General features: G+C 40.4%; 1 protein-coding gene across 3 annotated transcripts in view; it reads left to right on the top strand.

Annotated features, from left to right (window-relative positions):
- Nucleotides 1-24,609, top strand: part of NETO1 (neuropilin and tolloid like 1) — a 114,371-nt gene that overhangs the window by 78,831 nt on the left and 10,931 nt on the right. The window contains exons 6-9 of one of the 3 annotated variants that reach the window (XM_055559114.1): nt 16,417-16,530; nt 19,210-19,768; nt 20,742-20,816; nt 21,675-23,523. In XM_055559114.1, coding sequence (XP_055415089.1) covers nt 16,417-16,530; nt 19,210-19,768; nt 20,742-20,802 — 734 coding nt within the window. In that variant the 3' untranslated portion in view covers nt 20,803-20,816; nt 21,675-23,523. Of the gene's footprint in view, nt 1-16,416; nt 16,531-19,209; nt 19,769-20,741; nt 20,817-21,674; nt 23,524-24,609 lie in introns of those variants that run through there. The other 2 variants (XM_055559112.1, XM_055559113.1) reach the window with 2 other exon arrangements.

Below are 24,609 nucleotides of genomic sequence, written 5' to 3' on the forward strand. Positions count from 1 at the left end.
TTTGCCCTGCTTCATTCTGTACTTCAAGGCCAAATTTGCCTGTTACTCCAGGGAGCTCTTGACTTCCTACTTTTGCATTCCAGTCCCCTATGATGAAAAGGTGATCTTTTTGGGTGTTAGTTCTAGAAGGTCTTGTAGGTTTTCATAAAACCATTCAACTTCAGCTTCTTCAGTATTACTGGTCAGGGCATAGACTTAGATTACTGTGATATTGAATGATTTGCTTTGGAAATGAACAGAGATCATACTGTCATTTTTGAGATTGCATCCAAGTACTGCATTTTGGACTCTTTTGTTGACCATGACGGCTACACCATTTCTTCTACGGGATTCGTGCCCACAGTGGTAGATATAATGGTCATCTGAGTTAAATTCACCCATTCCAGTCCATTTCAGTTCACCGATTTCCTGAAATGTCATTGTCCATTCTTGACATCTCCTGCTTGACCACTTGCCTTGATTCATGGACGTAACATTCTAGGTTCCTATGCAGTATTGCTCTTTACAGCATCAGACTTTACTTCTATCACCCATCACATGCATAACTGGGTGTTGTTTTTGCTTTGGCTCCATCTGTTCATTCTTTCTGGAGTTACTTCTCCACTGATATCCAGTATCATATTGGGCACCTACCAAACTGGGGAGTTCATCTTTCAGTGTCATACCTTTCTGCTTTTTCATACTGTGCCTAGAGGAGGTGATAGAATTCAAGTTGAGCTATTTCAAATCCCAAAAAATGATGCTGTGAAAGTGCTGTACTCAATATGCCAGCAAATCTGGAAAACTCAGCAGTGGCCGCAGGACTGGAGAAGGTCAGTTTTCATTCCAGTCCCAAAGAAAGGATATGCCAAAGAATGCCCAAACTACCACACAATTGTACTCATCTCACACGCTAGCCAAGTAATGCTCAAAATTCTCTAAGCCAGGCTTCAACAATGCATGAACCGTGAACTTCCAGATGTTCAAGCTGGATTTAGAAAAGGAAGAGGAAGCAGAGATCAAATTGCCAATATTCGCTGGATCATCAAAAAAGCAAGAGAGTTCCAGAAAAACATCTACTTCTGCTTTATTGATTATGCCAAAGCCTTTGACTGTGTGGATCACAACAAACTGTGGAAAATTCTGAAAGAGATGGGAATACCAGGCCACCTGACTGGCCTCCTGAGAAATCTGTATGCAGGTCAAGAAGCAACAGTTAGAACTGGACATGAAACAACAGACTGGTTCCAAATCAGGAAAGGAGTACATCATTGTCACCCTGCTTATTTAACTTTTATGCAGAGTACATCATGAGAAATGCCAGGCTGGAAGAAGCACAAGCTGGAATCAAGATTGCTGGGAGAAATGTTAATAACCTCAGATATGCAGATGACACCACCCTTATGGCAGAAAGTGAAGAACTAAAGAGCCTCTTGATGAACATTAAAGAGGAGAGTAAAAAAGTTGGCTTAAAACTCAACATTCAGAAAACTAAGGTCATGGCATCTGGTCCCATCACTTCATGGCAAATAGATGGGGAAACAATGGAAACAATGACAGACTTCATTGTTTTGGGTTCCAAAATCACTGGAGATGGTGACTGCAGCCATGAAATTAAAAGACACTTGCTCCTTGGAAGAAAAGCTATAACCTACCTAGACAGCATATTAAAAAGCAGAGACATTACTTTGCCAACAAAGGTCCATCTAGTCAAAGCTATGGTTTTTCCAGTAGTCATGTATGGATGTGAGATTTGGACTATAAAGAAAGCTGAGCGCCGAAGAATTGATGCTTTTGAATGGTGGTGTTGGAGAAGACTCTTGAGACTCCCTTGGACTGCAAGGAGATCAATCTAGTTCATCCTAAAGGAAGTAAGTCCTGAATATTCATTGGAAGGACTGATGCTGAAGCTGAAACTCCAATACTTTGGCTACCTAATGCGAAGAACCCACTCATTGGAAAAGACCCTGATGCTGGGAAAGATTGAAGGCAGGAAGAGAAGGGGACAACAGAGGACGAGATGGTTGGATGGCATCACTGACTCTATGGACATGTGTTTGAGTAAGCTCTGGGATTTGGTAATGGACAGGGAAGCCTGGCATACTGCAGTCCATGGGGTCGCAAAGAGTCGGACATGACTGAGCAACTAAACTGAACTGAACCTCCACCTGATTTACACTTAAATGACCAAGGCTTCTCTGTTCGCTGTCTCCATGGATCCATGTAGGAGACCATCAGTGAAAGATGATTCCATCATACCAGTGGAGACATTACTGGAGCTGAGAGAGAGCTGGCAGACCTACAGGACAGTTTGCTGAGGGCATCAGGGCAGAGAGGATCCAAATATGACCCTAAAACTTTAGCCTGGAGCTGAGGAGGTGCCATTATTCACATCAGGAGGCTGTGTGAAGGCAGAATTGAGGCAAGGAGTGATTAAGAGGAGTGGGGTGGTAGTGTGTTCTGTGAGCCCATCCAGCCATGTTCAATTTGATAAGGTAATTAAGATGCAAAGTGGGGAAGTTATGGAGTCTGAATGCACAAAATAAACCCTTATCTCAGATACAAGTCAGAGCCAGAAGAATGAGCCCCTGAGAATGAAGGCAAACTCAGACTCTTTGGAGAAGAAAATTGCAGCCCACTGCAGTATTCTTGCCTGGAGAATTTCATGGACAGAGGAACCTGGTGGGCTATAGTGCATGGGATCGCAAAGAGTCAGACAGGATTGAGTGACTAACGCACACACAAACCCAGATACTCATTTAAGTCTCGGAGACAGAGAGCTTTGGGTGAAGTAGGTGAACAGCTTTACTGCTTTGCCAGGCAAGGGGGCCACAGCAGGCTAATGCCTTCAAAATGTGTCCTGACCTGGAGGGGGAAGTGAGGAGTTTGATTCAAAAAGGGTGTGATCAGCTCATGAACATTGTTCTAATGGGCTGGTGAGGAGTTAAGTGAATATCAGCATCATCAACCTTCCAGTTCGAATCAGTCTGGAGTCAACATGCTGGTAGGCATAGGGGCATCCTGCTGTTAATTTCTCCCACCTGGTGGGGGTTTTAGTATCTGGGAAACAGCTCAGAGATACTGTTAAGTATATCCTTGGAGGGGGAACCTGGACTCTGCCCCTAGGTTGCAACATGTTTCTTCTGACTGTTCCTCTCTTCCCTAATTAGCATCTGTTTAAACCTGCTCCTGGGAACTCAGGGAAGGTCCTGGAGGCTGAATGGAGCCTGTTTCCTATAATCCAGAAAGGGGGGACTGTAAACCCCAATCAGTTTTTAGATGATAAAATGATTTTTTTGAGTTAGTTTTTTTTTTTAAGTTATTTATTTATTTTTGACTATGCGGGATCTTTGTTACCTCGAGGGCTTTTCTCTAGTTGTGCTTGGTTGTTCAGTTATAAGTCGTGTCCAACTCTTTGTGACCCCATAGACCCTCCAGGATCCTCTGTCCATGAGATTCTCCTGGCAAGAATACTGGAGTGGGTTCTCTGCATCCTCTAAGGACACAATTTGCATTCTCATAGTCATTTACATTACCAACGGCATTCCACGACTTAGCTCAGAGACACTGGAATGAAACCTGAAGGTTGTAGCAAAGGGCACACTGAATAAGAAATTTTTTTTGGGGGGAGGGGAGGTTGGGCAACTTCAGTTTTTCCCACCAGGAAAAAGGGGAAGAGGTATTCCCACTAGTTTGCACGCTTCTCATTGCGGTGACTTCTCTTTCTGCAACCACAGGCCTAAGAGCACAGGCTCGATAATTGTGGTGCGTGTGCTTAATTGGTCCTTGCATGTGGGATCTTCCTGGATCAGGGACCGAACCCATGCCTCCTGCATTGGCAGGTGGATTCTTTACCACTGAACCACCAGGGAAGCCCCAGATGATAAAAATAATTTTTAAAGAAAAATAAGATCAAGCATCACTTCTATTTCCAACTTTTCTTGATGAAATACAATGTAATTTTGATTTTGAACTGATCTAGCAAATGATAGTTTTATTAACCAGAAAGTACAGGTATTTGAAATATCAATGTTCCAGAGAGATATCTGACAGTTTTTACTTGCATTTTGTTTTAATAGTCTCTGAGTAGTATTTAGTGGATTTCTGGGCTTGAAAAGAAATGTAGTGGGTGAAGGAAGAAATAACGTGAATAGAATGAACTTCAGTGTTGGCGCATTAAACAGCAGTTAGAATTAAACATCTTCCGGTTGTGCTAGTCCAGGAAGCATAGGAGATGTGGGCTCAGGCCCTGCAGCCAGGAAGATGCCCTGCAGAAGGGAATGGCAACCCACTCCAGTGCTCTTGCCTGGAGAATCTCATGGGCAGAGGAGTCTGGTAGGCTACAGTCCATGGGGTCTCAAAGAGCTGGAAACAACTGAAGCGACTTAGCATGCACCTAATTACAGAATTGGAACAGTACTTAGAGCATGTGACATGATACTGAAAAATGATGACAGATCTATGATTAACACTATAAAATATATGTTTTGTGATTATCATATTTTTAAATAAATTTAATTTGGGGTGTTTGATTGCCCTTCTTCCTCTTGTCCTCCTTTACCTAATTCAGATATGCCAAAAAATTCATTTTGTTATCTCCTGATCAAGTTTTTATTCCTTAACAATCAGCCATGTATAGATGTAAAGGTTATTTGTCTCAGATACATTCATAATATAAGCATCTGGGAAGATTGAATCACTCTTTCACCGAAAAATGGTAAATGCTTGCCACCTAATGGTAAGAATGGGAACATAAGAGGATTTAAAAATATCAACAAAAAATAATTTCCAAAAGAAAGAAATGAATTCAGTGAAATATGTAGTTCATTATCTTTGAATATAATAAAATATAAATGTTATTTGAAAGCTACTCTTTTACTTCTTAAAATTTGAAAGATAAAATAGACTTGTTTGGATTAACATTTGACTTTTTTTCATGAAAAATCATCAGATTTTCCCAATCATAAAAGTAACTATTTGTGTGTATATGTATATATGAAAAAGTTTCCCAGAAAAACCCAAATATAACTTATAAATATCCTAGAGGCAATGGCAACCCACTCCAGTACTCTTGCCTGGAAAATCCCATGGACGGAGGAGCGCAGTGGGCTGCAGTCCATAGGGTCGAGAAGAGTCGGACACGACTGAGCAACTTCACTTTCACTTTTCACTTTCATGCATTGGAGAAGGAAATGGCAACCCACTCCAGTATTCTTGCCTGGAGAATCTCAGGGACAGAGGAGCCTGGTGGGCTGCTGTCTGTGGGGTCGCACAGAGTCAGGCACAAATGAAGCGACTTAGCAGCAGCAGCAGCAGCAGAGATAGTGATTGCTAGCATTTTAGCTTAATATTTCCAGTAAAGGTTTTCATATATATATTTACATGTGAGACTATAATTTAAAACAATTTTCATCCTTATTTTCCACCCAATTTTATACCTCAGTAGTTTCCCTCCTACTACTCCATGACACCTTAAGAATTAAGAATCCTACCACTATAATGATTTTTGAACATTGGGGCAACACTTGCCAAACTTTTGTTTTTGAGTGTGTGTGTGTGTTGTCTCTTAAGAAGTATACAAATAAAATCGGAGATAGTTGGATTAAACATGGTTAAACATACACTTTTTCAGCAGGGAGGATCACTAGAAGGGTAACGCCAGGAGGTCATCTTGGGATATGGTGCTGTGGTGGATCCTAAAACCAGGGAAACCAGAGTCTCACATGCAGCCACTTCCAGCAGCTAGGAGGCAGCTGGCCTTAAGTCAGTCACATAGCTTCATTTGCCTTGAACATCAGGAAGGAGCATTTTGTCTGCAGGTAACAGACATGGGGCTTCCTTGGTGGCTCAGTGGTAGAGAATCCTCCTGCCAATGCAGGAAGCTGCTGTTTGACCCCTGGATCAAGAAGATCCCCTAGAGAAGGAAATGGCAACCCACTCCAGTATTCTTGCCTGGGAAATCTCATGGACAGAGGAGCCTGGTGGGCTACAGTCCATGAGATCGCAAAAGAGTCAGACACAATTTAGCAACTAAACAACAGCAACCCATCTCCCTGTTCTATAGACATGGTAACTGAGTGAATATTGTTGAAGAAAGTGATCTCTCCTTAGGGATTATCACTCCTTAAGTCTGAGTTGCTGCCCTACCCTCTGTAGTGTTTAGTACTCTACAACCCCATGACCAAGTGCCTGAAGAAGCACTCTCTAAGCTTCAAGTTCATGGACAATTAACCTGGTCCAAAAGGGTGCTTTACACAATCGTCTTTATCTGTCCATGCAGGAGAGAAGAGGAAACAGTTTGGAAAGACTCGGGGTTAAAATATCCATTTTCTATGTCTAGAAGTATCATTCTATGAATGATTAAATCCAGAGCACTGCTGTGGTTACACATAAGGCATCTTTTGGCTCATGGAATATTTCAATACATTCAGTTTCTGGTTTTTCTCAAAAAGAAATACTTAGCGTTAGATTGGATGATAAAATGGTGATGGTTGATAAATCCTTCTGATGAAGTGCAATTGCTACACTCATTATGTCCAAACATGCTTTTAAATAATTCAGAGACCAAATGCAATGCAAGTTCTTTCTTCTATGTACTTGGGTTTCAGCACCAATATGAGGCTATGTTTGCTATTCTGAAATAGCAACCTAGTCCCAGAAATAAGCATATTTCTGATCGTAGGAACTGCCTTTGTGAAATACTTTGAATTTTAAGGGTTACCTTATTAGCTGCATTATTATGTGTCGAGGAAGTGTGTAATTTCCTCGGTTCTCTCTTGTTGCAGCAAAAATTTGAAGCAACAGGTGAATCGGTGTTACAGCTCAGTTTTATTTAGAAAGCAAAGGAAAAGACATCCTCGGGCCATGAGGGCAGGCTGACCCAAAAGATGAAAAGAGAAGCCCCTGGCTCAATTTTGGCTCCTTTTTTTATATGTTTTTTTCTTCTCCCTCTGAACCTGACCTGTAGAAACTGGGCTAGCCAGGAGGCCTGTTTGTTCTACCTAAGGTCCTCACTCTGGTCCTCAGACCTTCCTTTGTTCTAGTTTCGTGGGCTTTTCCCTTATATGTGTTCCATTTTGGACTCCTTTTTCCTGTTCTAACTACTTAACATTCCCCCCTCAAGAGATGGGAGGCCCAATTCTTTGGGAATAGGCACATCAAGGTCTCTCTGGCTCCTTCCTGCTGAACTGGATGGCAAGCATCATTGGACCTCCCCCTCTTGCTAGTCTCAATCCTCAGAGTCCTTATAGTGGTGTCCATCCAAGGGTGAGTGATATTTTCTGTGGTCGGCTGTAGTTTTATATGTCCTTGTTAAACTGGCACTGCACGTTGTAGCCTTTTTCCCTGGACAGAGACAAAATGTGTTAGACAATTGATAATATATGGAGCGATCATAAGCAGCATCAATATGGTGATAACAAGGATTAGTAGGGGCATTAACCAACTCCAAATGTCCTCCACGCCAGGAGAAGGATCCCCAAAAAAGAGACTGTAGCCACCCCAAGAACTCTCCAGCTTGTTCTCTGAGGTCCTGTAGGATCTAGAATGTTTTTCTTGAGGACTGTGAGACTTTCTTTAACTTAGCTGGAGGTATTTACCCAGAAACAACACATCTCATTCAAAATGGCTCAAGTCCCTCCTTCTTCAGGGATCAGGAGATCTATCTCCTGTCTATTTTGGAGTACAACCCCTGCCAAGCTGTATTGGCTCTTTAGAGCTGTCCTGAGAAATCTTACCCCCAGAAACTTAATTTTGGGGGTGTTCATTAGAATTGCAGTCATTTTTAGTCTGAATAGGTATCTGAGATCTCCAGGGGCTCACAGTTGGACTGAGAGCCCTCTTCTGTTTTTTTCCATGGCTTGACTCATGAGTAGTGAATCCAGGAGTTGTGTCCTGGAACCTTGACTGCTGTGGGGGTAGAAAGTATTACAGGGTAGGGGTCCTTCCATGTGGGCTGGAGTGGAGCCTTTGGCGACCCATCTTTCCAGATTTTAATTAGGACTTGAGTCCCTGGAGCATATAGTGGTGGATCTTCAGAATCTTTAGGGTGCTGGTTGACAAGCATATAAATTGTTGGAATTGTCCAATGGCCATGGTATAAGACCAGAGGATCTGAGCCTCTGGATCTAGGAAGAAGTCATTGGCATAAACAAAAGGTCTCCCATATAGCATCTCATAAGGACTAAGACCAACCTGTTTCTTAGGGGCAATACGGGTGTGGAGGAGAGCTATTGGTAAAGCCTCCTTCCATCCCAGGGAGGTCTCCCTGGTTATCTTTTTTATCCCTGATTTTAAGAACTGGTTGGCTCTTTCTACTTTTCCTGAACACCGACACCTCCAGGCACAATGGAAATAATAAGTAATGCCCAATGCTTTAGAGAACGCTTAGGTGACCTTAGAAGTAAATGATGTCCCATTGTCACTTTGTAATGACCCAGGGGCAGACCAAATCTTGTAATGATTTCATGGAGCTTTTTTTTTTTTTTTACCACCTCCTCAGGCTTCTCAGTCCAGGTGGGAAAGCCTTCAATCCATCCTGTGAATATATCTATCATGACTAATAGGTATTTATACCCTTAAGAAACTGGCCTCTGGGTGAAGTCCATCAGCCTACCTCCTGGATAGGTCCCACGTCGTTGGATGGGCTGGGGTTTTTGAACTCCTCAGGGGTTGTTTAATTGGCAAGTGTGACAAGAAGAAACCACTTGCCTTATAGTTGTTTAGAGGCCTGTTCCTCTGAAGGACCTTTCTAGTAATCTTTGGAGTGCCTTCTCCCCTAAATGAGTGGTGGCATGTAGGGAGTTAACTAACTTCTATTGGAGGCTCCAGACAGAAAAAGGAGTCCTTCCTTTTGGAACCACCCCATATGATCCTCCTGAAGGCCTTCACTCTTAGCTTTAAGAGTCTCACCTTCAGTATATGATGGAGTTTCTGGTAAATTAGTCTCTGGAACTAAGGTGGCAACCCCTATTAGGTCATTGTTCTGTAATACTGCTCTCTTAGCAGCTTAATCAGCTGGTTGGTTCCCTCATGCCACTTCATGCTCCCTTTTTAGTGTCCTTTACAGTGGGAGACTGAAACCTCAGTGGGCAGATGAACTGCCTCTAAGAGCCTGAGGATTTGATCACCATATTTGACTGGGGACAATTGGGTGGTCAAGTGGCCTCTGTCTTTCCAAATAGCCACATGTGCATGTAGCACCAGAAAGGCATACTTGGAGTCGGTGTAAATGGCTACTCTTTTTCCTTTTCCCAGCTCTAAAGCTTGAGTCAGGGCCATAAGCTCAGCTAATTGGGCTGAAGTACCTGGTGGCAAAGGCTTAGCCTCTATGGTCTCAAAATTGGAGACTACTGCATACCTGGCTCTTCTTTTTCCATACAAGACAAAGCTGCTTCATCAGTGTGCCAGATTTCCTCAGGATTGGCCAGAGGATCCTCTAATAATCCCTCTTGGGGTTTTGTCCAGTGGTCCAAGGTTTCTAGGCAACAGTGAAAGGGGAGAGAGCCCTCGGGGGTAGGCAGGAGGGTGGCTGGGTTAAAAACCTCACAAGTGGATATAGTGAGACCTGGATTTTTCCATACGCTCTACTTGATATCTGAGGCTCCTTTGATCAGACATCCATAAATGGCCTCTCCCATTCAGGAGTTGTTTCACTTGGTGGCTGATAAAAATAGTTAGTTTGCCCCCAAAAGAGAGTTTTAAAGTGTCTTCTACCAGGACTGCAATAGGAAAAATCTCTTCCCAATAAGGGAGTAGGGCACTCAGGGACCAAGAAACTGATGGGAAAATAGTTGTCCATGCCAGCACCAAAGAAGTGCTCAGGTGAATCTTTTTGTAATTGTTTTTCCTGTAGCACTCAAAATGGTACAGGTTTGGGGGGAGAAGGCTGTGAAGCTGGAGGTCAGGACAGAGTAGGTAGCCCCTGTGTCAACCTGCCACATCCAGTTGCACCCTTGGCTCCAGCCCTGTTGATGATTATCTGTGACAGGCAGGCTGGCTGGAGCGGGACGCTTCAGTCCTCTTGAACCATCATGAGGGAAGGCTTGGCACTTGACCTTGAGACTCTTGAGTCCTGAGGCCAGGACTCAATTAATGGCATTGGGACTTGCCGCCCAAGTCCCAATTAATGGCATTTGTAGCAAGCCGCTTTATGAGACTTGTCATGGTTTTGACACTCTTTGGCTCAGTGTCCCGCCTGTCTACAGATTAGGCATTTGCCCTGTGCCTTGTCCTCCAAGGACTCGAGGTTTGCCATAGGGCTTCCCTGGAGGGTGGCCAGCATCTGAGCATGACTTATCTCTTTCCTTCTCTCTTTCTTCTGGGCCTTGGCCCCTCTCTCCTGTTCTCTGTTATAAAAGGTATTGGTGGCCATCTGGACTATCTCATCTGAAAAGGCAGCAGGGTCCTGCTACTGGAGCTGTTGCAACTTGATCCTGATACCTGATGCACATAGGGACAGGAATGTGTCCTTTAAAATCACCTGTCCCTTGTAAGAGTCTAAGTCCAGATTGGTAAACTTTTGGAGGGCCTCTTTTAGACTTTCCAGAAAAGCAATGGGATTCTTGTTGGACTCCTCAGTTATTGCTGAGACCAGGCACAGTCCCAACTAACAGGCCTCCTTCTGTTTCCATGGGTGGACTTCCTTAGTGGTGAGTCTTTAGGAAGCTTATCCTACCCAGTATTGTTGCAACCTGAGAGCCGGGCATCCTGAGTCAGGGTGCAGATCCCCAGGCAGGTTGAGGCATGTCGGCCTCCAGAGAGTTGATTCCCTGGGCAGGTCGAGGCATGTTGACCTTCTGGGACCCCAGGCTGGTGGATCCCCAAGCAAGCTGAGGCACACCAACCTCCCAGGGATCAGATCCCTAGGCAGGTTGAGGCAGGTTGACCTCCTGGGATCTCCAGGCTGGAGTTGGGCATCTCGAAGGTCTCCAGCATGACCAGTGCTGGGAAGGATTAAGGGGTTGTAATCTTAACTCTGTGCTGGTTTGTCCACTGCGGATGGGAATAGATACTATGATGTAAAGCAATCCAAGACTGTGCCCTGAGACTGGGAACCTGGTAAAACAGCCATAAGCCTTATCCTCTTATTGCTCTGAGGAAATGTAAGTCACTGATTTCTTCCCCTAGTCCTCCATAAGAGCAGTTTAGGGTGTTTCCAATGGTAAACATTTTATTGTCATAGATCCACTTTAGGTAATAACAGAAGCAATGACAAAAGAGTGGGTTATCTGGTCCTGTTAGGGGCCTTAAGAGTATTTTAAAAATAGGCTGGGTGGAGCAATGTTGCCTACAAGGGGGCAGAGTCCTGGTTGTAGGAGTTATGAAGTGGCTTAAGAACAAATTGATAAGAGGCAACAAACTAGATGTTCCATAAAAGTGGAGTGGAGATTTGATCCAGGGGTATGTCTCCTATGTAACTTTAGGAGAAGCGTGGTAAGGCTTTGGGTTCAAATGGCCTGCAGGGCTAACTCCCCAAATGGCGAACATTATCCCCATAAGCCCAATTGCCCTTGAAGAGATGCCACCAATAGATGGGCTTTTAGCAGGCATTGTGTGCCTGTCATCTGCCCTAGTGGGTTCACTGAGAAATGCTGTTGATGCACATGTTGTAAGAAGCATGGAAGATGAAGGCCTGAATGTCTAGAGAGATTGGATATTATACAGTATTTCTCTCCCAAGGGCCAGCTATTTTCTGGTTGTCCTTGCAGAAGATTGGAAAGGCAACATTGTGAGCCCAGAAGGGGCTCAGGAAAAGAGCATAAAACAGGAGGGAAGGGGGCAGGGCCCAACTTTTGAAAAAATGACAAAGCCCAAGGGCATAACATAAACCAGTTAAAATCAGATGGGTCCAAGATGACTAGTCAAATTCAACTAAACCTTGATCCTCAATCTGCAAGCTAAATGACACACCCAGAGGCACCAGCACAGTTCCAAGGCACCGTCAAGAGACTGAGGAGTGGGTGGTTCCCCAATTGTTGGAATGATCCTCCCACTCATTAGCATATGAAATCACCCAGCCCACAAAAACTAACCACATCTTATTCCACAGCCGCTCCCCTCTGTGATGGCCCACACTCTGAGTGTGCTTCTCTCTGAATCCAAACAAAGCCACGTCTTACCTATCACTGTGTCTCTCACTGAGTTTTTTTCAATAAGGCATCAAGAGCCTGAGCTTCATTAGGTCCTGACGCCAGGCACAATGGATTTTGGCCAGTCTCAAGTCCCAGTTGGACATAACTAAGTGACTAAGCATAGCACAGAGTCCCTGCCACGAGGGTTTGAGTCCCAATCTTAGCTAAATGATTTCAGGTACAACTTTCAGAAATGGAAAGATGATGACTTGCCCAATACTTTGTAAGCAGTGGCATAGGTGGAGAGAGGAGCTGAAGGACAGGAGAAAGCAGTGGGAAAAACATGCCAAGGAATCCCCTTCATAACCTGCCAGAAAATCTGCTAAATATCTGATCTGTGCTCACAGTTTTCATTGGCCTGATCCTTGGAAATAAGTAGATTTCTGATCGTAGAAACTGCCTGTGTGAAATACTTTGAATTTTGAGGATTACTTTACTAGCTGCCACTTTATTATGTGTCAGAGAAGTGTGTAATTTCCTCCGTTGTGTCTCACTGCAGCAAAAATTTGAAGCAACGGATGAATCAGTGTTACAGCTCAGTTTTATTTAGAAAGCAAAGGGAAATACATCCTGGGGCCATGAGGGTGGGCCAACCCAAAATTTGCGAAGAGAAGCCGCTGGCTCAATATTGTATCCTCTTTTTATATTTTTTCTCCTCTTCCTGAGCCTGCTGTATGTAAACTGGGATAGCCAGGAGGGCTGCTTGTTTTACCTGAGGTCCTCACTCAGGTCCATGGACCTTCCTTTGTTCTATTTTCACGGGCTTTTCCCTCCTTTGTATTTTAGCCACCACCATTTTGGACTTCTTTTTCCTATTCTAACTACCTAACATAAGTAAACCTTGATTTCTTCCAGATAATTTTAGGAAATAAAGGGGTTGGTTTTTTAAGAGACAATCGCTTTTGACAATGTATATTGGATTTCCAAGTAGAATAAGTCCTCTAAAAATTGATAGAATATGTGCTTTTTCAGCAGTAGTCAGAGAACCAAATGAATGAATGAGATTTAGTTGCTGAGAATATCACAATTTCTATTATATTTGAAGACTTGACCTGGAAGGTTAATTCTCCACCAATAATCACACTTGCAAGAATCATCTCTGGGATATGAGCTAAATTGGCCAGCTAAACTTTTGTTCACTGATATTAAATTAATTAAAATATCTGTTGATTCTTTACTACAACCCTAGAAATATTAACCCACCTAAAGTGAAAGTGAAAGTGATGTCGCTCAGTCGTGTCTGACTCCTTGTGACCCCACGGACTGTAGCCTACCATGCTCCTCCATCCATGGGATTTTCCAGGCAAGAGTACTGGAGTGGGTTGCCATTTCCTTCTCCAATTAACCCACTAAGAAATTAAAAATACTCTTTTTTTGTTAAAAAAAAAAAGCATGTCCATAGCCTTAAAGAACTCATGGGGAACGATGAAAAACTTATACTAAGTGTTAAACTCTTTTAAAAATTAAAAGTAGAATAGGATTTAAGGCAAAAATAACTTTCTGATAGATTGTAATGATATTTCAAAACTCTATAGATAATTTAATTCTGATAGGATTTGGATAGCAGAGTAGAGATGGAGTTTTTCTAGAACAGAGAGAGAGGGAGGGAACAGTGTAGCCAATGAACCAAAGATCTCAGGAGCATGTGGAGAGCAATGGGAAGTGCTCATGGGCTGTGTGTATGTATGTCCCCAGACATCCTTGAAGGGACGGTGAGAACATACATTGATTTGGGAGGCAGGAAGGTGCCATTTAGTTTTTTTTTTTTAGCAGGAGGTAAAAATAAGAATCTTTAATGAACTCCTGTGCATTCGCATTTTAGATGAGAGAAATGTCCAGACGTACAACATGAAGACAATTCAGAATCCGATTCTATTTTGTTTTTGGTGTCTATGAGACAAAATTCATTTTTGTTCAAGGAGTAGAAGCTATGATCATTTGTTTCTTAGCCACTGCACAGGCTGCTTATTTGTTTGTGTTTGTTGTTTGCCTGTCAGTTCTATAAATGTTAGCGAAGGTGAGGAAGGAAAAATGAAATAGTAGTGGAATAGTAATTGTTTTGCAAGTGAGGATGGTTTCAATTAACTGGCATATTTGCATAATTATCTCATGTAATGTGTCAGGAATATGATTTATTGACAGTCCTAGATGCCCTGTTCCATTCCCAGTCAAACCACCAATATTTAATGATAACTGACTGACACATTGATGTTTTGTAAGACATTTTTGAGACTCATTAAGTAGCAGAAACAGAAACAACATCGCTTTTGGAGAATTTGGAATCCTAATCTTTAGTGCCCTTACTAAGCTACTGTTCTACCTCACTGGTACAGAATGCGATGCCATCTTTACCTGTAGATTTAAAATTTTAAAAGTAAGCCCATCCTATTTAATAGTAGTTCTAATAATTTTTCCACCTCTTTCTGCAAGGTCAAAGCATATTTATGGTCTTTTAAAGGTATTCTTTACTTGATGGATTAGCTGTACTTTCAAAACCACTGCAATGTATCAGGTAGTAAGTTTTTTTTTGCATTTTGCAGCTGCTCTAATCTATTTGCAGAAAACTCCTTTTTTGTTCTGTGTACACATTTTGACAACATTCATTATCTGCTAAACAGACCATATTGGTTCTGCAAAATAGTTGACTACAGAAATTCAAATTTAGTTCCATACTGAAAAGCAGACTTTTGCAGTAATAGATTGGATCATTACATTTTGCATTGTAAAAGCTTTACACCATGTTGAAAGCAGGAGTCAAATAAAATGTTAAGCCTGATACTTTTCAAGATGACCACTGCATCTGCATCTTTTCTACTCTTTAATACTGTTTTTCAAAATGACAGTTACATCCTTTTTATTATTTAACAAGGGATTTAGAGGCAAACCAAGCAGAAGGAAGAGGAAACTCTCCTGGGATCTGGGATGAGGGGGACAGCGGGGGCGGGGGGTGGGGGGGGGTGGGTGTGGGGAAGGGCTTGGAGAGTCAGAGGAATGCCTAGTTCAAGTTATGTTGCTTTTGATTTTCAAGACTTGATCATTTAAAGAAAGTATTCCTCTGGGAATGTTAAAATATTTTAACTTACTTTATGTAAAGCATTTTCCTAACAATTTTGATTAATATGGAAAACATGTTTAAAGACGATAACGTTCCTTAAAAAAAACCCCACAACATGTGGTTTTGAAGGTGAAGATTATAATATGACTGTACTGTTTAGATAATACTGATCACTGATAAAAACTTTACTGATTGATGAACCACTGTAAATTTTGTGTTTTGTATCTAATGGGTTTTTCTGGGGATACCTGTCCTGAAAATGGTTATGGAACTATTATTGACAAAAATAAACACTAAAATTACATTTTATGAGATGTGGATGATTAAAAAGGCAAAAACAAAAATTACTTTATAGCCCTGTCTGTAATTCATAGTGTAGTATTACTCTAGAGATTTGTTATAAGTAACCAATTATTCTATAATGAAAGAAATGTATTTTTGAATATTGAAGTCATATCTAACATTAGAATTTGTTTTATTAGACTCATCACTAGTTCTTGTATTTTTATAACCAAGTTACATAATTCTTAGAGTTCTTACTTTATCCAACATGAATTATAATGTGGAGATCATTGGCCATCATACCTAAAGTTAGTAGAATGTGTGAAATATAGGCCAAGTAGGCTAATTTCATTACCATATTACATGCTAAATGTCAGTGAGAATGATATGCATTTTTCTTATGTTGTTCAAGATAAATTTTCCCTTGTTCTGAATTTCCATGATGTTCCTTGCTTCTTTTGTATGCTTAAATAATATCATAGGGTTTGGTTTAGTATATAGTTTCTTCATTAGTATTTTGTAAGCATACACTTTCCAAAGTATTTCAATATTTCCATTAAACTAAAAATTTTTTGAACAGGACAGTTAAATTCATACATACAGAATTTTAGTGTAAAACATAATGTTATGCACGTGGTCATCAGTGAAGTTTCACTAAATGAATGCACAAAGTTAAAAAAAAAAAATAACTCACATTGAAAAAGTGCTTCATTTTTATGATGGAAAACCTCCTGTGCCGGTTTTATAAGCTGAACACATCTAGAAGAATGCCAGCCCTGTTAGTAGCACAAGAAATAATTACCGCTATGGCAACAGTTCTGCGAATGGAATGTTGGTCTTATCGTTTATCTCAACTTGACGGCAAATTATCATACTAATCTTTCTTGTTTCTAGGTTTGTGATGTGAGTGATTTACAACTGAACATCAGTTAGAACTGTTTCCTTCATTTTTTTCTTCTCCTCTTTTAGCTCCCTGTGAAGGCAATACTTTCTTCTGCCACAGTAACATGTGTATTAACAATACGTTGGTATGCAACGGACTCCAGAACTGTGTGTACCCTTGGGATGAAAATCATTGTAAAGGTAATCATGAATCCCTGGACTTGGCAAAATCTCTCTATCTGTAGTGTGGGAAGAAGCTTATCCAACGTTTGTATGCATCAGACGATCTTAAAAATAGATTGTATATTGGCTTTACCAACTTCCCATATGTTTTAGAATTGATTTGTAGGCCTTTTTCTTGTTGTTTTTGCAATCCTTAACACACAATGAACTGTCTTTTACACTTGAATGGGCTTCCCTGGTGGCTCAGATGGTAAAGAATCTGCCTTCAATGCAGGAGATCCAGGTTCGATCCCTGGAAAGGGAAGATCCCCTGGAGAAGGGAATGGCTACCCTCTCTAGTATTCTTGCCTGGAGACTCCCATGGACAGAGATGCTCATTGGCTAATCTCCCTTCTGGAGCTGCAGCCCCATGGACTGGCCACTGGAGCTTCTCAAGCCAAGTTGGGATTCCTATCAGAAGCTCCCTCGTCAGTGGCTACACCTCTCCATCAACCCCAGTCTGTCTTCACGGGACATTGTGCATATACTCTAGAGGTGAAAGTGTATCCAAGGAACCTTAGGGCCCTCAGGTACCTAAAGCCACTTACCTCGACTTCAGTTTTCCTACTGAAATGCTTTGTTTCCTTTCCAATGAGAATATCTTCCTTTGATCCAGCCTCCTTCTCTGGCCTGTACACAAAGATTTGTTTACATAAAGAGCTGAGACTGAAGCTCCAGTATTTTGGCCACCTGATATGAGAAACTGACTCACTGGAAAAGACCCTAATACTGGGAAAAATTGAGGGCAGGAGAAGAAGGGGGTGACAGAGGATGAGATGGTTAGATGGCATCACCGACTCAATAGCCATGAATTTGAGCAAACTCCGGGAGATGGTGAAGGACAGGGAAGCCTGGCATGCTGCAGTCCATGGGGTCTTGGAGTCAGACACAACTTAGCAAGTGAATAACAAAACTCTTGGCTTGGTTATGAATGATGCAATTTTGGTTAAGTTCAAAGTACCACATACCCTCTTCTGTTCAGATCTTATATTCACCAATTTGCAAAGGAAAAAAAAAAAAAAACAGGCAAATAACTGTCCATACTTAAAGTCCAGTGTGTATGTGCACACTCAGTTGCTCAGTTGTGGCTGACTCTTTTTCAACCCCAGGGACTGTAGCCCACCAGGCTCCTCTGTCCATGGCATTTCCCAGGCAAGAATACTGGAGCAGGTTGCCACTTCCTCCACAAGGGGTCTTCCCAACCCAGGGATCGAACCTGCATCTCTTGCATCTCCTGCAATGGGAGGTGGATTCTTGACTACTATGCCAGCCGGGCAGCCCTAAAGCCCAGTATCTTCTATTAAAATACTGAAGCAGAGAGCCATTACCACACTACCTATTGCTCACAGAATCAACAAGAAAAGCAGACCTGGCAACAGCTATTTAGAGGATGAGGGCAATGATCCGTGTTGTGTCCAAGGAACCACTTTGGAATGGAAGGGGGATTAAATGTTTTGTGAAGACCCTCATACAGCACTGTTAGAGATTGGCTTTACTTGGTTAAAGCGGATTTGTTGCCATGGTTCTTGTGGCCCACCTCTCTCCATGGGCACCGCCACTCTCTGTGCGCTGATGGGAAGGGTGGGATGGAGGCAGGGATAGTGCCTCACTTCTCTGGGAGGAACACTCCCGCTTTATGAATCAGGCCCTGGCTGAGGATGGTGACCGCTGGTCTTCTCAGCTTGCCCCTTCAGATAGTTTCACGCTATGAGTGAGCTGGGGCGCATGTGATTGGAGCCTGGTGTGCTCAACCTGCTGTCCAGGTGTAGAACTTTTATCCTACCAGTGGGGCCTTGGAGGGAGGAGGCGAGGGCCCAGCATTGGCCCCCCACTCCTGCCTGGAACTGAGAATCTGCAGGATGGATCTGGGGGGTTGGAAAGAGAGTAGAGAAATGCTGGCGGCTTGCCCTCGCTGGTGGGGTGGGGGGTGCTGTACCTCCAAACTGGGGTCAATAGGGAGAGAAACCATCAGGACGAACTGAGGGTGGAGGAGCTCAAAGGCCACCAGCTATCCCTGTTCTTAAAGAAATTTAGTAATTTTCTTGAACGTATGTACCTCTGTTTGCTGTATGCCATTCAATTTCCAGAAACTTTAAATGTTACTTTAAAAATTTTTGCCAAAACTGTTTCACTGGGGAAAAGACCCACAGAAATCCTCATGCCAGCATTCCAGAAGTGTCTGTCTTAAAGTGTAATCATAACCTTTTGATATCAGAAAACTGTGAGTTCAGTTATCCACATCAAGAATAAATACAAAACAATATAGGTATGTTCATGTTCCCATTGGTGGCATGTGTGAGTTTTCTTACACCAACGAGAAGAAAAAGAATGTACTGTTTTTTATAACATGACCAGCTGATTTCCAGATGTTATCCTAAAGGTTTTATGAGACCTTCTCCAAAACATATATTACATTTAAGGGAGCGATGCTGTGCAATGGCGGGGTTGGTGGTGGCTGTTTCTGAGGCTAGCAGATAGGGCTCTTGTGAAATTCTTTGTGTCTTTTAAAGACTCGTTTTACATTTAAGACAGTGAAAATTTTTATGCTCAGCCTATTTCATCTTGAAGTTCTCCATGTACACTTTGAGTGCCATATTAATGCGTGGTGGGTTGTTTCTTGTTTTGTTTGTTTGTTGTTTTCGCTTCCTGGACCTGTAGAAAAGAGGAAGGCCGGGCTGCTGGACCAGCTGACCAACACCAGCGGGACGGTCATTGGCGTGACTTCCTGCATTGTGATCATCCTTATTATCATTTCTGTCATTGTGCAGATCAAACAGCCTCGTAAAAAATATGTCCAAAGGAAATCGGACTTTGACCAGACAGTTTTCCAGGAGGTGTTTGAGCCTCCTCACTATGAGCTGTGCACCCTCAGAGGGACGGGAGCCACAGCTGACTTTGCCGATGTGGCCGACGACTTTGAAAACTACCATAAACTGAGGAGGTCCTCTTCCAAATGCATTCACGACCATCACTGTGGTTCACAACTGTCCAGTGCGAAAGGCAGCCGCAGCAACCTCAGCACGAGAGATGCTTCTGTCTTGACCGAGATGCCCCCACAGCCCATCAAACCCCTCATCCCGCCCATGAACAGAAGGAACATCCTCGTCATGAAACACAACTACTCCCAGGAGGCTGCCGACGCCTGTGACATTGACGAGATCGAGGAGGTGCCCACCACGAGTCACAGGCTGTCCCGCCACGAGAAAGCCGTCCAGCGGTCAGTATCTATAGATTTTTTGATGACAAGTATAACCTGAAGACTGAGATGCTTCCAGCATACCGTGTTCTAGTTTGTCTTCCCATTTCAGTCTCTCTTTCGTTCATGACAAACCGTAGTATTTCAGAGTTTGCCTCTTCTTTTCCTTGTTTCCCTGCTATCTATACTTTTCCTAAATCCCATTTAGGTACATATAGGTGTGCTTACACAGACCAAAGAGATTTTGTTTATTTCTATACATATATAATATTTATTTCTATAAAAGATCTCGTGTTAACTTATATTGCAGATTTATATGGCTAATTTTCTTCCATGTGGTGATAAAAGGTTGCTCTCATCAATATTTCTATATTTTAAGATGTGAGATGATATTTGGAATTAATTGCCTTACCAAGGTGGTTAACCCATCTTGCTGAACAATTTTAATGTAAAAATAACATATTTTGCAATATAATGCATTATATTTTTGGTATGAACATTAAAATACTTTTTCCCACATACCACATAATACTTATATTACAAATTGTGTTTGATAGTGTGGTATACTAAAACCTTAAACATTTATATTTAATTGTGGCAAGGATTAGTAAAAACATTTTCCTTTTGATATGAAGACAATATTATCTATATTGTATTATGAGCCCCCAAATTAATAAAAGTCTTGAGGAAAGAAAATTTAAACTTAGAAAAAAAGAAGTGATTTTAAATCCCCAAATCCAATCTACTTTTGTTTTGCTTTGCATGTTTACTAGCATTTAGTTTGTTTTATAAAAGTTCATACTTCTTCAATTCATTATATAACCTCAGAAACCTATTTTTAGTTGATTAGCTATTTTTGCATGCTGATGGGGAAAAAAATCTATTGCCACACTTTTATGAATTTTTAGGAATGCTTTTAAGTAAATATTTGTGTGCATATTTATTTTTCTGTGAAAATATTACTTTGTTGAATGAAATAGCCATAACATTCCAGGTTCTGCCTCATTGGGTCTCTAAGCAAACATGAATCTGAATACAACACAACTAGGGTCTAAAAAGAAAATGCAAGGTAAGCAAGTGCCCTCGGTTCCTTCTCCCACTTTGTTGTATTCTGTTTTGTTTTGTTGCAATCGTCTTGCAGTTTTTTTAGGGAATGTGCTATCTACTCATTATTTCCTGAGATATGTGTTTCATAACATTTCATGATTCGAAACATACTGGATTCAATGCTGATGGATGGATGATTCTTAGTAGACGTAACTTTAAAATACATGTTAATATTCTTACCATCAAGCATTAGACTACAATGTAATTTAAAAGGATGTTAAGTTAAGAAATTAAACTTTATATGCTTTAAGGTAAAGATACAAAAATTGGTGAACTCTTAAAAGAAATACCAAAAAGAAATCCAAGGTTCTCATAGTTAAAGAATTGAATACTGTCTCAATATAACTGAAGTCAACATATAAAACTGGCAATAATTGTATTAATTTGGCAATATCTACTCAAAACGCATACACTATTTGGTGGTACTGATACAATTTGCACACTCTTATTTTTGCATGAATATGTAGCTTATTTCATCCAAATTAAATGCAGCATGTTATGTCAAATTTTATAATATAAAATTTGAATGCTTGATAATGTAAAACTTTCCATAAATATCAGTTGTCTGTGTGTACATCTATTTTTGTTATCAGGTAACATAATGGCTTTATTTTTAGCACTTAATAGTCTATGTCTCTATTAGACTAATTTGTCTCCAGTTACATTTACTTGACAGTTAATCTCTTCAAAGCTCTTCAGACCTATCAACTATTCTTGAATTAGGTGAATGCTTTCCTGTGCTCTATGTTACCTTGATAATTGGTGGATTTGTGCGCATATTTCATTGGGAGAAAATGTTTTAACTGTGTTTTATTTTCAGAGAAGAACTATTTATACAAACATGGGGACTGTGAAAAGGAAATTCTGTAGTGAATTGTGAAAAGTGGACATATTTCTAAATTCATTCCACTGCCTTTATCCAAACTTAAGAATTACAGACATTTGTTATTACTTCGGCAAGACCTCCCCGCTGCACAATGATATGTTCATTTCGTAATTTGGTTGCAGGCCACCAAGTGCTCCTTAGTTTTTAAATACATTTTGAGATTTACTGGAAACTTGAAGAAGAAATTAGTTCCTGATTGAGACTATCCCAACTTTATTTTTCCTGTCGGTTTCACTTTGTTTCTATGTTGCTTTCTGTCTTTGTTAGATAATTGTACATTGTGTGATATGTGAAAAAGCCCCACAATTTTGGATGAACTTTGTGTTACATGTACATTGTTTTCATTATGTAGACTGCTTGAGAATAGTGCGTTCCTGAGTGATTTTGAACATGCTACAGTGAAAAGTGAAAATATGGACCATGGAAACACCAGCTAGAGGTTTTATGGACTATAAACATCTTGTTGTAATATCATTAAATGCAGCCAAAAGTACTTAGTAAAATTACTAGATTGCAATAAGAAAAATCTCAATTTTTTTTTTTGTCTTTCCTATATACCCCCATTTCCTTTTTTTTTTTTTTTTTTTTAAACCAAAGGAAGATTCCAAGTTTCAGAAATAGTTTTGAAGTCAGGTATTTTACCATTCATACCCTTTACTAGAAATGATTTTTGATTAAGCATTAGCAATATGATTGATTGGCAGTTTAAGAAAATACCCTGCATGTCAGTACTGGATATTTGAGTTGGAAAAATGTTCTTTTTATTAGACACACTGTAAAAAGCATGCATTCTCTAATACTGCTGTTACTCTTCTATTTCCTGTGTCACATGCTTGCTCTTGTAACTTTTTATATAAAGATATATAAAAATGTATAATAATTTTCTAACTTGAGTTAAGAGAAATGCTTTCTTCTTTTAGAGTGATAAAAACTGACTTACGTAAGTACACGCTTTATATCAATTCTTCCCACCTTTTAGACTACAGGAGGTCCTGAAGAATTAAGGCATACTTCTTCCAAATTTGACTTTGAAAACTTTATGGAATATGGTCCCCTTTTAGAAAAGAAACTTTTTTTTCTTAATACTTTAAAATCACAAGCCCCATATGACCCAAAATTACACAATTCTGAGTTTTCCTTATACTCAGGCACATATATAAATCCTGAAAGCTTACTAATTATGATGTTTAATATAAATAAAATAATATTATAATATATTTAATTGCTTTTGAATTATATACACATTCTATAGTTTGATTTAGTGAGTGGGTAATTTTAAAATATTGAATGTGTTTTCTTAGAAAATAATTTATAAAAACCAGATTACTATAAATCTGCTTAATAGCATTTCCAAAACTGCTGAATTCTACAGAATTTTGTCCTTCAATGGCAAAGCTGTCTAGTCTATCACAATTCCAACCTGGTAACACAAGCAAGCTCTACAAACTCAATAGATGAATTTACTCACATACATCCCTGTTGGGAATTCTGTGTTACAGAAACAAATAAATGGGAAAGAAAAAATTATGAAAAGAAAATTAATTATGATAGCAATTCTGAGTAGTCTGTATTTAAGAAAAAATATCAGTCCACAGAAATAATCACTTCATGAATTTGATAAACTGGTGAATAGAAAAGCTGGGTAGAACATTATAAAGAAAGATTATTTTTATTGTTTTGCTACAGATTTTATACACATTATGTTAAAATTTAGTCTTTTTTAATTTGACTTGACTAATTCTTTTATTATCATGCTTATTTTCATGCCCTTTTTATTTCAAAGTTAATGCATCCAGAGATCTGTTTTTAAGTGATTGGCTATATTTTATAGTATTCTCTCTGTTGTTGTTCAGTCGCTAAGTCATGTCTGACTTCTTTGCGACCCCAAGGACTGCAGCACGCTAGGCCTCCTTGTCCTTCACCATCTCCTGGAGTTTGCTCAAACTCATACCCATTGAGTCTATTTTAAAATCTCTATTTAGAAATATTATCTCTATTTAGAAATTGTCATAAGATCCTATACACTTTGAATGAATAATCTCAAAAAGGATGGTGTACATGTGAACCACTTACTTTCCACTGTCCCTTGAAATATCCACAGGACTTTTCTCTCTAGTTCTTCCTAAAGAAGCAGGATTCTTCCGATCTGCTGGTTCACGGCTGAAAGGAGATTTACACCATAAATCAAGAACTTAAAAAACAAATCCAACTGCATTAGGTATAATGATGAAGATAGATGGCTTACATATATTTAACACACAACAGCTCTATAGAAAGCAAAAATATTTCAAATGAAGATAGGCCTCTCCAGTGGTAACACTAAAAATGTCTAAGTATGGGCATTGCCTGATGATTCGAGAAGGTAGTGATGAGTCTGAGGAAGGGACCTGGAGGCACCTGTTGTCCCTGCTGTAAATCTAGATGCTGGACCCTGAGAGTGCGGCGGCGCCACAATGCCTGAGAGTCCCCTGAGGGAAGGTCTTTTAAAAGTCAGCATTAAAATTTACCAGCATATGTATTGGCTATATCAGACCATATCATCTGAATATCAACCTTTGATTTAAATTCAAATGGGGAGACATATGTAGATAAGGAAAGGGATATTTTGAGACTTTCAAGATGTTTCAAATCAAGTTATTTTAATAAAGATACATTTTTGATAAAGTGAATTCAAATATTACTTGCATGACTGCTTTATTAATCCCATAAGATACTTTTCTGATAGCGTAGTTACACACCACATTCATTCGAAAATAGCTGTTTCGGTTTCAATTCTCTACGTTTGAATTCACTTTCAAAATCTGGGAGGCATATCATGTTTATGTGCAACACCTCTGAAACCCTGAATGAAGATTTTTTTACTTCTGTC

The sequence above is a fragment of the Bubalus kerabau genome, chromosome 21 (genome assembly GCF_029407905.1).
Source record: "Bubalus kerabau isolate K-KA32 ecotype Philippines breed swamp buffalo chromosome 21, PCC_UOA_SB_1v2, whole genome shotgun sequence".
NCBI lineage: Eukaryota > Metazoa > Chordata > Mammalia > Artiodactyla > Bovidae > Bubalus > Bubalus kerabau.